At 31.3% G+C, this 11,830-nt stretch overlaps 2 protein-coding genes across 3 annotated transcripts; one reads left to right on the top strand and one right to left on the bottom strand.

Moving 5' to 3' along the window:
• Positions 1-574: 574 nt before the first annotated feature.
• LOC111419996 (dihydroorotate dehydrogenase 2) lies at positions 575-2,695 on the bottom strand. The gene is made up of 5 exons (XM_023052900.2): positions 2,617-2,695; positions 1,966-2,559; positions 1,708-1,914; positions 1,257-1,651; positions 575-1,205 (listed from the first exon to the last, which is right to left on the bottom strand). The coding sequence occupies exons 2-5, from the start codon at positions 1,984-1,986 to the stop codon at positions 659-661; spliced, it is 1,170 nt and encodes a 389-aa protein (XP_022908668.2). The 5' UTR covers positions 1,987-2,559; positions 2,617-2,695; the 3' UTR covers positions 575-658.
• Positions 2,696-2,763: 68 nt separating this feature from the next.
• LOC139429215 (THAP domain-containing protein 1-like) lies at positions 2,764-4,173 on the top strand. Of its 2 annotated transcripts, XM_071194712.1 has the most exons (5): positions 2,764-3,067; positions 3,125-3,170; positions 3,238-3,383; positions 3,454-3,519; positions 3,580-4,173. In XM_071194712.1, exons 2-5 carry the CDS (start codon positions 3,158-3,160, stop codon positions 3,988-3,990), a joined length of 636 nt encoding a protein of 211 aa, XP_071050813.1. In that variant the 5' UTR covers positions 2,764-3,067; positions 3,125-3,157; the 3' UTR covers positions 3,991-4,173. The 2 variants fall into 2 exon arrangements, with proteins under 2 accessions (XP_071050813.1, XP_071050812.1); XM_071194711.1 differs by having other exon boundaries at positions 3,125-3,383.
• Positions 4,174-11,830: the final 7,657 nt, after the last annotated feature.

Raw genomic sequence — 11,830 nt, 5'->3', positions numbered from 1 at the left:
TAATTGTCAAATTATATTTTTACATTTCATATTGTTTTATTTTCCCAAATATTCGAAATATATGAAGTGAAAGTATTAATGGGGTAATATTCGAACAAATTCACCAAGTGGAAATAGAATTTTACCTGAAAATATATCGCATATTTTTCATAATGTTTAAAAAAGAAATATATCATTAAATACTAACTAAATACTACAATACGTACCATTGTAAGCTATAATAACACTTCCTATTCACATTAAACGTTTCAAAAATCTTTAAAATCACTTCAAAAAGTTATAAACTTAATTATAATTGACAGATGAGTTAACTTGACAAGTTCAAAATGGTTTCTCTTTACTTTAATGATTCAACGTTAGATGGCAGTACAACTTGACAACAATTTTATAATGAAAATTTTTATACCAAATATTTTAAATATCTTTCTTACTATAATAACACATTAATAAATACATTATTATGTTTAACATCGAATTAAGACGTTTTCTTTTTTTCTAAAACTTATAATCTAAAAAGTTCTATATCATTTTGTTAATTGATACATAGATGGCGCTGATAAATAAAAACTTCAAATGCAAAATAGAAAATACTTTAATAAAGGCACTTTAATACAAAATAAAGAAAAAGAATAATAAATAATACTTTCGAAAAAACTTCTTATAGAACTTCTTTTCCAACAGCTTCATCAACACATTTATAACCATCCTTTTCCAACAATGCACTCAATTCCCTTTTAATTTTATCAACAATTATAGGCCCTTCGTAAACTAAAGCGGTATAAATCTGAACGATTCTCGCGCCAGCCTTAATTTTTTCATAAGCATCCTGTCCTGAAGAAATCCCTCCAACACCAATAATCGGCATTCCTCCAGTTAATATGAACATGTTTGAAATCATTTGTGTTGAGATATCTTTCAAAGGTTTTCCACTTAAACCCCCAATTTCGGATTTTTCCTCACTTTTTAAATAATCTGGTCGATCAATCGTCGTATTACAAATGATTAACCCATCAACTTTACATTTTTCCAATTTGACCACATCAGCAATATCTATTTGTTCTTCTTTAGTTAAATCCGGGGCTAATTTTAATAAAAGTGATGGTTTATTTTTAAATGGTAAATTATTTCTTGCTTTAACCACCTCTGATAATAATGCGATTAAATTTGATTTAATTTGCATGTCACGTAAACCTGGTGTATTTGGACTAAAAATAACATTTTTAATAAAACAAAAAGAATAAAGATTTAAAAATTACCTGCTTATATTAATAACTAAATAATCAGCTATTGGACCAAATTTTTCTATTCCTTCAACATAATCATGTATTGCATTTTGAGAATCTTTATTTTTGCCTAAATTAATACCCAAAATCGAATCAAGTTTATGATTTGATTTTAAAGATTCAAGTCTTTGAAAAACAACCTGTGAACCATCACTATTAAATCCATATCTATTAATAACAGCCTCATCTTTTTTTAGTCTAAAAACCCGAGGTTTTTCATTCCCAGCTTGAGGAAATAAAGTTACAGAGCCAATTTCGACAAATCCAAACCCTAAATCTTGTAAACCCAAAATTGCTTCACCATGTTTATCAAAACCAGCCGCTATTCCAATTGGGTTTGGAAATTCTTTACCAAATAATTTCACTTTCTATAAATTTAATAAAACATTTTAAGCATTTGAATGACATATTTGTGTTTCTGTACCAAAGAATCTGGATCGGAAAAGCTACTTTTTGGATATAATCTATATTTTCCAGCGAAAACGGCTAATTTATGAGCCGTTTCCGGTTCAAGAACATGAATTATAGGTATTAGACGTTGATAAAACGATTCCTTGTTTTTCACATAATCCATCGCCCCATAAAAACCAAAACCTCCCGCAGTGACAAGAAGCAACGATCTTATTTTGTGCTTAAAAAGAAATATTATTTTTAAAGGAAATTAATAGAAAATTATACTTACTCTACTTGACAAACGATTCATTTTGATTTTTCGGTATTTGAAAGATTAAATTATTAAGGTTATCTTAATATTTGAGGTTAAATTAGGTTAGGTTATAATTTTTTTTTAAAGGTTGGTAATGATTTCAAAATTTAATTATAGGTTATTTATTTCTATTCAAACAAATTTTAAAATGGTTTTAGTTTTTTGGGCCTTGCTGGTGATATTCAACAGCATTTTAGTCCTGGAATTTTGCAAGTATGCCCATAGAAAATAGCTTTGTAAAAATGCAACTTTCTAAACAAAAACTTCGTACTAAAAATTGAACGTATGTGGCGCCATCTGTTGGGGATATTTTGGAATTATTCAGCTAAGAACCGAACCACTAGAATACAGGTGGATTGGGTTTATATATAAAAGCTCCAACCACAGAATAACTGTTTGGAAAGTAGTTACATAGCGGCTCCAATTAACGTTTCGACTGGTTGGGAATTCCTCAGATGCAATTACCTATGGCAATTACACCTGTCAAATAATTCCGCCACATTTGAATATCACTGTATCATATGACATGTGAGTTTCATCTGACGAGCTTCCAATCAGTTATAACGTTAGCTGAAACAAAGTTATAATGTCAATTATAATCTAATTATTTAATCATACCATTATTACTTTATTATACTCTTATCAAAAAATCACTTTAAAATGACGTTTTCATCTGTCATTCTGAACAAACTTCAACTTTTTAAAAGTTGAAGTTAGCGACAAATTTAAAAATATAACACGAATAGAAATCTATACTTTTTAAATTAGAAGAATGATACTGGTAATAATTGTTATTGCTGTCTCTCATCATTCCCACTATTAATAATAAAATTGTTAGTTTAATTAAATTATTTCAGTATAGACGCTAATGCCATCTTACGGTGGGATTTCGACATACAATCAGTTCCCTATCTAACCTATCTAACAATAAGATCCCTGGGGCTGGATTGCATTAAATACATTTTTTTATAAACTTTTTAAATATTGTATTACCTAAATCTATAAAGATGGTAAATTCTTGTTCAGCATTCGGATGTACAAATAGACAGTCAACAGGAAGTGGTTTACAATTTCATCGGTAAATTACAAGATTCAGGTTTGTGGTGATATTATAATATATGTATAAATGTTGCAGATTTCCATTAAATAAGCCTGAAGTTTTAAAAAAATGGATAAAGGAAGTACGCAGGAAAAATTTTAAGCCAACAAAGTATAGTTTTCTATGTAGTAATCATTTTCTTGCTACAGATTACCAAATACGACCAGGTGCCAGCAAAAAATTGCTAAAAGAAGATGCATTTCCTTCAGTGTTTAAAGAATCTCCAAATCACCTTCAAAAGCCTACTCCATCCAAAAGACGTTTATTGTCTAGAGTAATTGAGAAAGAGGAACAAGTAAATACCATTTATATTAAAAATATGTTGAAAATTAAAATATAAATTAGTGTTGTTTTAATCTTTATAGGCTGAAGATATTGAGACCATGCCAAGTACAAGTACTATACCAGACTTATCTGAAATATCTGGACAGGTAAAACTTTATTATCTATTATAGAAGACTTTATTATCTAAATTATAAAATATTTTTCAGAATTCAATGCAATGTGATGTGGGTATTCAGTGTATTATTCAGTCACCAACTAATATAAAATTGAGACAAAAAATTAAGATCTTGCAGCAACAACTAAAACGTCGGGATTTACGAATCAACAGTTTGAAGAATTTACTTCAAGAAATTAAAAAGCGTATCTCAGCTTCTCGTGATGTAGTAACCATGTTGGAAGAGCAATTTAGTGGGTTTCCATTACAAATACTATTACATGAGCGTAAGAGTAACAAAGTTAAAAGCTCTGGTGTGCGTTATAATGATAGCATCAAAGATTTTGCTAAAACTTTGTTTTATTGTTCTCCAAAGGCTTATGCATTTGTTGGAAAATTATTTACTTTACCCCATCCTGCCACAATTAGGAATTGGATGAATAGTTCCAAATGTCAAATTTAACGTTATTAAATGCGCCAAAGAAAATAATTGTGATAAGCATTCATTATTTTTCTTCCCAAACATTAATTTACTAAATGTTTTAAAGAATAATTCCTGTTCGCCAAAAACTCACTAAATTAATATTATTTAATAATGTATAATTTAAGTATAGGTTATATTTCTAATAAATCTAATGAAAAATAAGCTTTGAAGTATTTTTTATATATTTCCTAAATTATAATAACTTAAATATGTATTATTTGGTATTTTTCATCATTATTGAATAATATTATTTGAATTACTGACAATTTTAGTGGAATGTGGACCTTTTGATATATCTAGGCACGTAAAAATAGGCTCTGTAAAGAGGAAAAAGAAAATATACCTTCGACACCATCATCACACTTCAACACCACACCAACTACACTCGGAGGTACTAAACAAAAAAGGCGAAGATAGGAATGAAACTGTTGCAACGAAATTTTCCTCTGTGGCTGATTTTAAGCTAGAATTGATCTAAATGCAAAATGCCAAATTAGAGAGGGAAATTAAAGAAAAAGAGTTGCAAATAATCCAAAATTGTGAATGAAGAAGAGGCCCACCAATTGGATATGAAAATTAAAAATTTGCAATATAAATATTGTTGGAAACACTTATTTTAATCTTAACACGTAATCTTCATCTTGGTTAGGTATTTCATCTCTATATGAGGCAATGTTGTGAAGGATAGCTGTCGCTACTACAATTTGTTGTTGTAGAATCTCCTCTTCCAAACTCCAAATGTCCTCTCAACATTTCTTGTTGTTATATCAGATTTTTGATATCTGCTTTCAGTTTTCATCTGTTGTTCATTAAATATCGGCATTGTGGATATGCACTAATAAAACTTTGTCTCCCATTTAATCGGATACAAATCTAGCTTTTTCACAATTTCGCGAATTATTAATTGTGCATTGTTTTCTAAAAATTTCTCCACCTACAACAATTCGAATAAACATTACTGAATGTTATCTTATTATTAACTCACCTGGAAATTGACGCCGAATATGTGTACCATCTATAGCACCTAAGACTTTTAGAAAACGGGCAATTTGGAAAAACTTTAACCTTGTTTCCATTTTTTCTTAGTCATTTCTTGGCATATATATGTATTAATCTCTCAACTGACATATAGCTTTAGTTGTACGCTTTATAATTAATCAAGCTGCATTCTTATGTATATTCACAAAATTGCTCACAGAAATATAAAAACGTCCAGTAGCATAAAACCACATAGTTAACAAAAATTGCTCAATTGGAGGTATCGGGTTATTCTGAATATAAAAGTATTATGCTTGTTTAAACAGTAGATTTGCTAATATTTAATTAATTGGTTTGATTTCAAACGGCGTCTCTTAAGACGACTAAACCTGAATATATCTCGTTCTAGGTCTAATGTTAGGACTAGTGACAGTGGTAGGTTTTTATTGCAGTAAAACAAGAACTAACACTAGACCTAGAACTAGAAAGTATCGGGTTTAGCCGTCTTGGGAGACGTGGGGCTAAACCCGAATGTTTCTAGTTCTAGGTCTAGTGTTAGTTCTACTTCTAAATGTTATTCAGCGTTAGATTGTAGTATATTTTTATTGAAAGAAAAGTAGAACTGACACTAGACCTAGAACCAGAAACATTCGGGCTTAGCCGTGCGTCTCTTAAGAAGGCTAAACCTGAATGTCCATCAGGTCCATCGCAGTTAAAAGAGGATATTTTATTAAAATCCAAAATTCCAAAATATACTAGTACATCGTTATCAGCCATATATTTTGCATTTTTGTATACTTTCTTTTTTAAATTAAGATTTCTTGCCATAATTCAAAAGTACGTGATGAAACAGTATCTTGTGAGATCCATCTTGCTTTGCTATAGTACAACAAAGACCAGTATTCGACTCTCACATTCTAACACAGTTATAAAATTTACATGCTCTATCACCTGATTCAGTGTGGACTCAGGTGCTTTGATGCAAGAGCTTCTCTATGAATAATGCAATGGGTTCATAGAAACTACATGTGTCCACAATTCGTTGTCTGCATCAGTTATCTATCAGAAAGTAAAAGAGTTATTATTTAAAGAGTATAATTAAGATTCAAAAGAAAATCGACATTCCTTCATGCTATAATTAGGGTTCCAAAACAAAACTGACCTATCGTAACATTCCTTCACACTATAATTGCCGTTTCTTCACGATATAATTAGGGTTCAAAAGAAAACCGACATTCCTTCACGCTATAATTAGGGCACCAAAACAAAACTGACCTATCCTAACATTCCTTCACGCTATAATTGGAGTTTCTTCACGCTATAATTTGGGTTCAAAAGAAAACCGACATTCCTTCACGCTATAATTAGGGACCAAAACAAAACTGACCTATCCTAACATTCCTTCACGCTATAATTGGAGTTTCTTCACGCTATAATTTGGGTTCAAAAGAAAACCGACATTCCTTCACGCTATAATTAGGGACCAAAACAAAACTAACCTATCCTAACATTCCTTCATGCTATAATTGGAATTTCTTCACGCTATAATATGGGTTCAAAAGAAAACCGACATTCCTTCACGCTATAATTGGGGTTCAAAAGAAAACCGAGATTCCTTCACACTAAAAGAGGAACCCTTGCCTGGTATGCTGATGATTCAAAGACAGTTGGATCTGGATTGGTGGACCAAATAGTCTCATTAAATTATCCCTCAGCTCGGACATAACCATTTTTCAAACAGAAGTTCTTGCTAAAAAGAAAACCGACATTCCTTCATGCTATAATTAGGGTTTCAAAACAAAACTGATCTATCCTAAAGCTAGGTGTTCACTTGCGATAAATGCTCCCAAGAGAAGCTATCGAGAGTATTTTTTCTGGTGAACACACATCTAAGAGTAACTATCAGAGAGTCACCACCAACGTTCGGAGAGAGAACAGGTTGAGATTTGTACTCAAGTGGACACGCACTATTATTTATCTATCGTGAAAGTAACTGTCAAAAAAGGAACACTATTCGAATTTTGCTGCGAGTATTCTCAGTATAACACGTTTAAAGATGACGCCTAAAAGAAAATGGTCTCAAGAAGAATTAATTGAGGTGTATAAAGAAAATTCAGTTCTTTGGAATACTAAATCTAAGGAACATAGAAATCGGGAAGCGAGGGATGCAATTTTAACAAATATTGGACAGAAATTTAAACGGGATTTCTACCATTGGTAATATCTAGTTTTCTGACAACATAATTTGGTCTTCTGACAATAAAATTAATTCTTCTGCTAAGAATGTTTGGTTTTTTAATAGTAGTGTGTAGTTTTCTGTAAGAAGGATGTGCTTCATTTGCAATATTTAGTTTTTCACTAGCTATATCTAGTCTTCTACCAACAGTATTTCGTCTTCTGGTAGAAGTGTGAAGTCTTCTGTAAAGTCTTCTGCCAGCAATATCTAGTCTCTTTCAGTAATTGAGGCGTTTAAGTTTACATTTTCTAATAATTTTCCAAAATCGGGAAGCGAGGGATGCAATTTTAACAAATATTGGACAGAAATTTAAACGGGATTTCTACCATTGGTAATATCTAGTTTTCTGACAACATAATTTGGTCTTCTGACAATAAAATTAATTCTTCTGCTAAGAATGTTTGGTTTTTTAATAGTAGTGTGTAGTTTTCTGTAAGAAGGATGTGCTTCATTTGCAATATTTAGTCTTTCACTAGCAATATCTAGTCTTCTACCAACAGTATTTCGTCTTCTGGTAGAAGTGTGAAGTCTTCTGTAAAATCTTCTGCCAGCAATATCTACTCTCTTTCAGTAATTGAGGCGTTTAAGTTTATATTTTCTAATAATTTTCCAAAATCGGGAAGCGAGGGATGCAATTTTAACAAATATTGGACAGAAATTTAAACGGGATTTCTACCATTGGTAATATCTAGTTTTCTGACAACATAATTTGGTCTTCTGACAATAAAATTAATTCTTCTGCTAAGAATGTTTGGTTTTTTAATAGTAGTGTGTAGTTTTCTGTAAGAAGGATGTGCTTCATTTGCAATATTTAGTCTTTCACTAGCAATATCTAGTCTTCTACCAACAGTATTTCGTCTTCTGGTAGAAGTGTGAAGTCTTCTGTAAAATCTTCCGCCAGCAATATCTACTCTCTTTCAGTAATTGAGGCGTTTAAGTTTATATTTTCTAATAATTTTCCAAAATCGGGAAGCGAGGGATGCAATTTTAACAAATATTGGACAGAAATTTAAACGGGATTTCTACCATTGGTAATATCTAGTTTTCTGACAACATAATTTAGTCTTCTGACAATAAAATTAATTCTTCTGCTAACAATGTTTGGTTTTTTAATAGTGTGTAGTTTTCTGTAAGAAGGATGTGCTTCATTTGCAATATTTAGTCTTTCACTAGCAATATCTAGTCTTCTACCAACAGTATTTCGTCTTCTGGTAGAAGTGTGAAGTCTTCTGTAAAATCTTCTGCCAGCAATATCTACTCTCTTTCAGTAATTGAGGCGTTTAAGTTTATATTTTCTAATAATTTTCCAAAATCGGGAAGCGAGGGATGCAATTTTAACAAATATTGGACAGAAATTTAAACGGGATTTCTACCATTGGTAATATCTAGTTTTCTGACAACATAATTTGGTCTTCTGACAATAAAATTAATTCTTCTGCTAAGAATGTTTGGTTTTTTAATAGTAGTGTGTAGTTTTCTGTAAGAAGGATGTGCTTTACCTGCAATATTTAGTCTTTCACTAGCAATATCTAGTCTTCTACCAACAGTATTTCGTCTTCTGGTAGAAGTGTGAAGTCTTCTGTAAAATCTTCTGCCAGCAATATCTACTCTCTTTCAGTAATTGAGGCGTTTAAGTTTATATTTTCTAATAATTTTCCAAAATCGGGAAGCGAGGGATGCAATTTTAACAAATATTGGACAGAAATTTAAACGGGATTTCTACCATTGGTAATATCTAGTTTTCTGACAACATAATTTGGTCTTCTGACAATAAAATTAATTCTTCTGCTAAGAATGTTTGGTTTTTTAATAGTAGTGTGTAGTTTTCTGTAAGAAGGATGTGCTTTACCTGCAATATTTAGTCTTTCACTAGCAATATCTAGTCTTCTACCAACAGTATTTCGTCTTCTGGTAGAAGTGTGAAGTCTTCTGTAAAATCTTCTGCCAGCAATATCTACTCTCTTTCAGTAATTGAGGCGTTTAAGTTTATATTTTCTAATAATTTTCCAAAATCGGGAAGCGAGGGATGCAATTTTAACAAATATTGGACAGAAATTTAAACGGGATTTCTACCATTGGTAATATCTAGTTTTCTGACAACATAATTTGGTCTTCTGACAATAAAATTAATTCTTCTGCTAAGAATGTTTGGTTTTTTAATAGTAGTGTGTAGTTTTCTGTAAGAAGGATGTGCTTTACCTGCAATATTTAGTCTTTCACTAGCAATATCTAGTCTTCTACCAACAGTATTTCGTCTTCTGGTAGAAGTGTGAAGTCTTCTGTAAAATCTTCTGCCAGCAATATCTACTCTCTTTCAGTAATTGAGGCGTTTAAGTTTATATTTTCTAATAATTTTCCAAAATCGGGAAGCGAGGGATGCAATTTTAACAAATATTGGACAGAAATTTAAACGGGATTTCTACCATTGGTAATATCTAGTTTTCTGACAACATAATTTAGTCTTCTGACAATAAAATTAATTCTTCTGCTAACAATGTTTGGTTTTTTAATAGTGTGTAGTTTTCTGTAAGAAGGATGTGCTTCATTTGCAATATTTAGTCTTTCACTAGCAATATCTAGTCTTCTACCAACAGTATTTCGTCTTCTGGTAGAAGTGTGAAGTCTTCTGTAAAATCTTCTGCCAGCAATATCTACTCTCTTTCAGTAATTGAGGCGTTTAAGTTTATATTTTCTAATAATTTTCCAAAATCGGGAAGCGAGGGATGCAATTTTAACAAATATTGGACAGAAATTTAAACGGGATTGCTACCATTGGTAATATCTAGTTTTCTGACAACATAATTTAGTCTTCTGACAATAAAATTAATTCTTCTGCTAACAATGTTTGGTTTTTTAATAGTGTGTAGTTTTCTGTAAGAAGGATGTGCTTCATTTGCAATATTTAGTCTTTCACTAGCAATATCTAGTCTTCTACCAACAGTATTTCGTCTTCTGGTAGAAGTGTGAAGTCTTCTGTAAAATCTTCTGCCAGCAATATCTACTCTCTTTCAGTAATTGAGGCGTTTAAGTTTATATTTTCTAATAATTTTCCAAAATCGGGAAGCGAGGGATGCAATTTTAACAAATATTGGACAGAAATTTAAACGGGATTTCTACCATTGGTAATATCTAGTTTTCTGACAACATAATTTGGTCTTCTGACAATAAAATTAATTCTTCTGCTAAGAATGTTTGGTTTTTTAATAGTAGTGTGTAGTTTTCTGTAAGAAGGATGTGCTTTATTTGCAATATTTAGTCTTTCACTAGCAATATCTAGTCTTCTACCAACAGTATTTCGTCTTCTGGTAGAAGTGTGAAGTCTTCTGTAAAGTCTTCTGCTAGCAATATCTACTCTCTTTCAGTAATTGAGGCGTTTAAGTTTATATTTTCTAATAATTTTCCAAAATCGGGAAGCGAGGGATGCAATTTTAACAAATATTGGACAGAAATTTAAACGGGATTTCTACCATTGGTAATATCTAGTTTTCTGACAACATAATTTAGTCTTCTGACAATAAAATTAATTCTTCTGCTAACAATGTTTGGTTTTTTAATAGTGTGTAGTTTTCTGTAAGAAGGATGTGCTTCATTTGCAATATTTAGTCTTTCACTAGCAATATCTAGTCTTCTACCAACAGTATTTCGTCTTCTGGTAGAAGTGTGAAGTCTTCTGTAAAATCTTCTGCCAGCAATATCTACTCTCTTTCAGTAATTGAGGCGTTTAAGTTTATATTTTCTAATAATTTTCCAAAATCGGGAAGCGAGGGATGCAATTTTAACAAATATTGGACAGAAATTTAAACGGGATTTCTACCATTGGTAATATCTAGTTTTCTGACAACATAATTTAGTCTTCTGACAATAAAATTAATTCTTCTGCTAACAATGTTTGGTTTTTTAATAGTGTGTAGTTTTCTGTAAGAAGGATGTGCTTCATTTGCAATATTTAGTCTTTCACTAGCAATATCTAGTCTTCTACCAACAGTATTTCGTCTTCTGGTAGAAGTGTGAAGTCTTCTGTAAAATCTTCTGCCAGCAATATCTACTCTCTTTCAGTAATTGAGGCGTTTAAGTTTATATTTTCTAATAATTTTCCAAAATCGGGAAGCGAGGGATGCAATTTTAACAAATATTGGACAGAAATTTAAACGGGATTTCTACCATTGGTAATATCTAGTTTTCTGACAGCATAATTTAGTCTTCTGACAATAAAATTAATTCTTCTGCTAACAATGTTTGGTTTTTTAATAGTGTGTAGTTTTCTGTAAGAAGGATGTGCTTCAGTTGCAATATTTAGTCTTTCACTAGCAATAGCTAGTCTTCTACCAACAGTATTTCGTCTTCTGGTAGAAGTGTGAAGTCTTCTGTAAAGTCTTCTGCCAGCAATATCTACTCTCTTTCAGTAATTGAGGCGTTTAAGTTTATATTTTCTTATAATTTTCCAAAATACTGCCAAGCCACTATTAAGCTTTAACGTCCACATCCTCAATGTTATCAAATTGCAAATATGAGAGTAGTTTTTCTAAACTTTTCTATTTATTTCTATAATTTGATTGTAGAATAACAACTCAAAGCATTGAAATGGTGTTTTCGCATTTTTCCGGC

This window comes from Onthophagus taurus, chromosome 3 (assembly GCF_036711975.1).
Source record: "Onthophagus taurus isolate NC chromosome 3, IU_Otau_3.0, whole genome shotgun sequence".
Classification (NCBI taxonomy): domain Eukaryota; kingdom Metazoa; phylum Arthropoda; class Insecta; order Coleoptera; family Scarabaeidae; genus Onthophagus; species Onthophagus taurus.
This window is presented reverse-complemented; position numbering and strand designations above follow the sequence as displayed.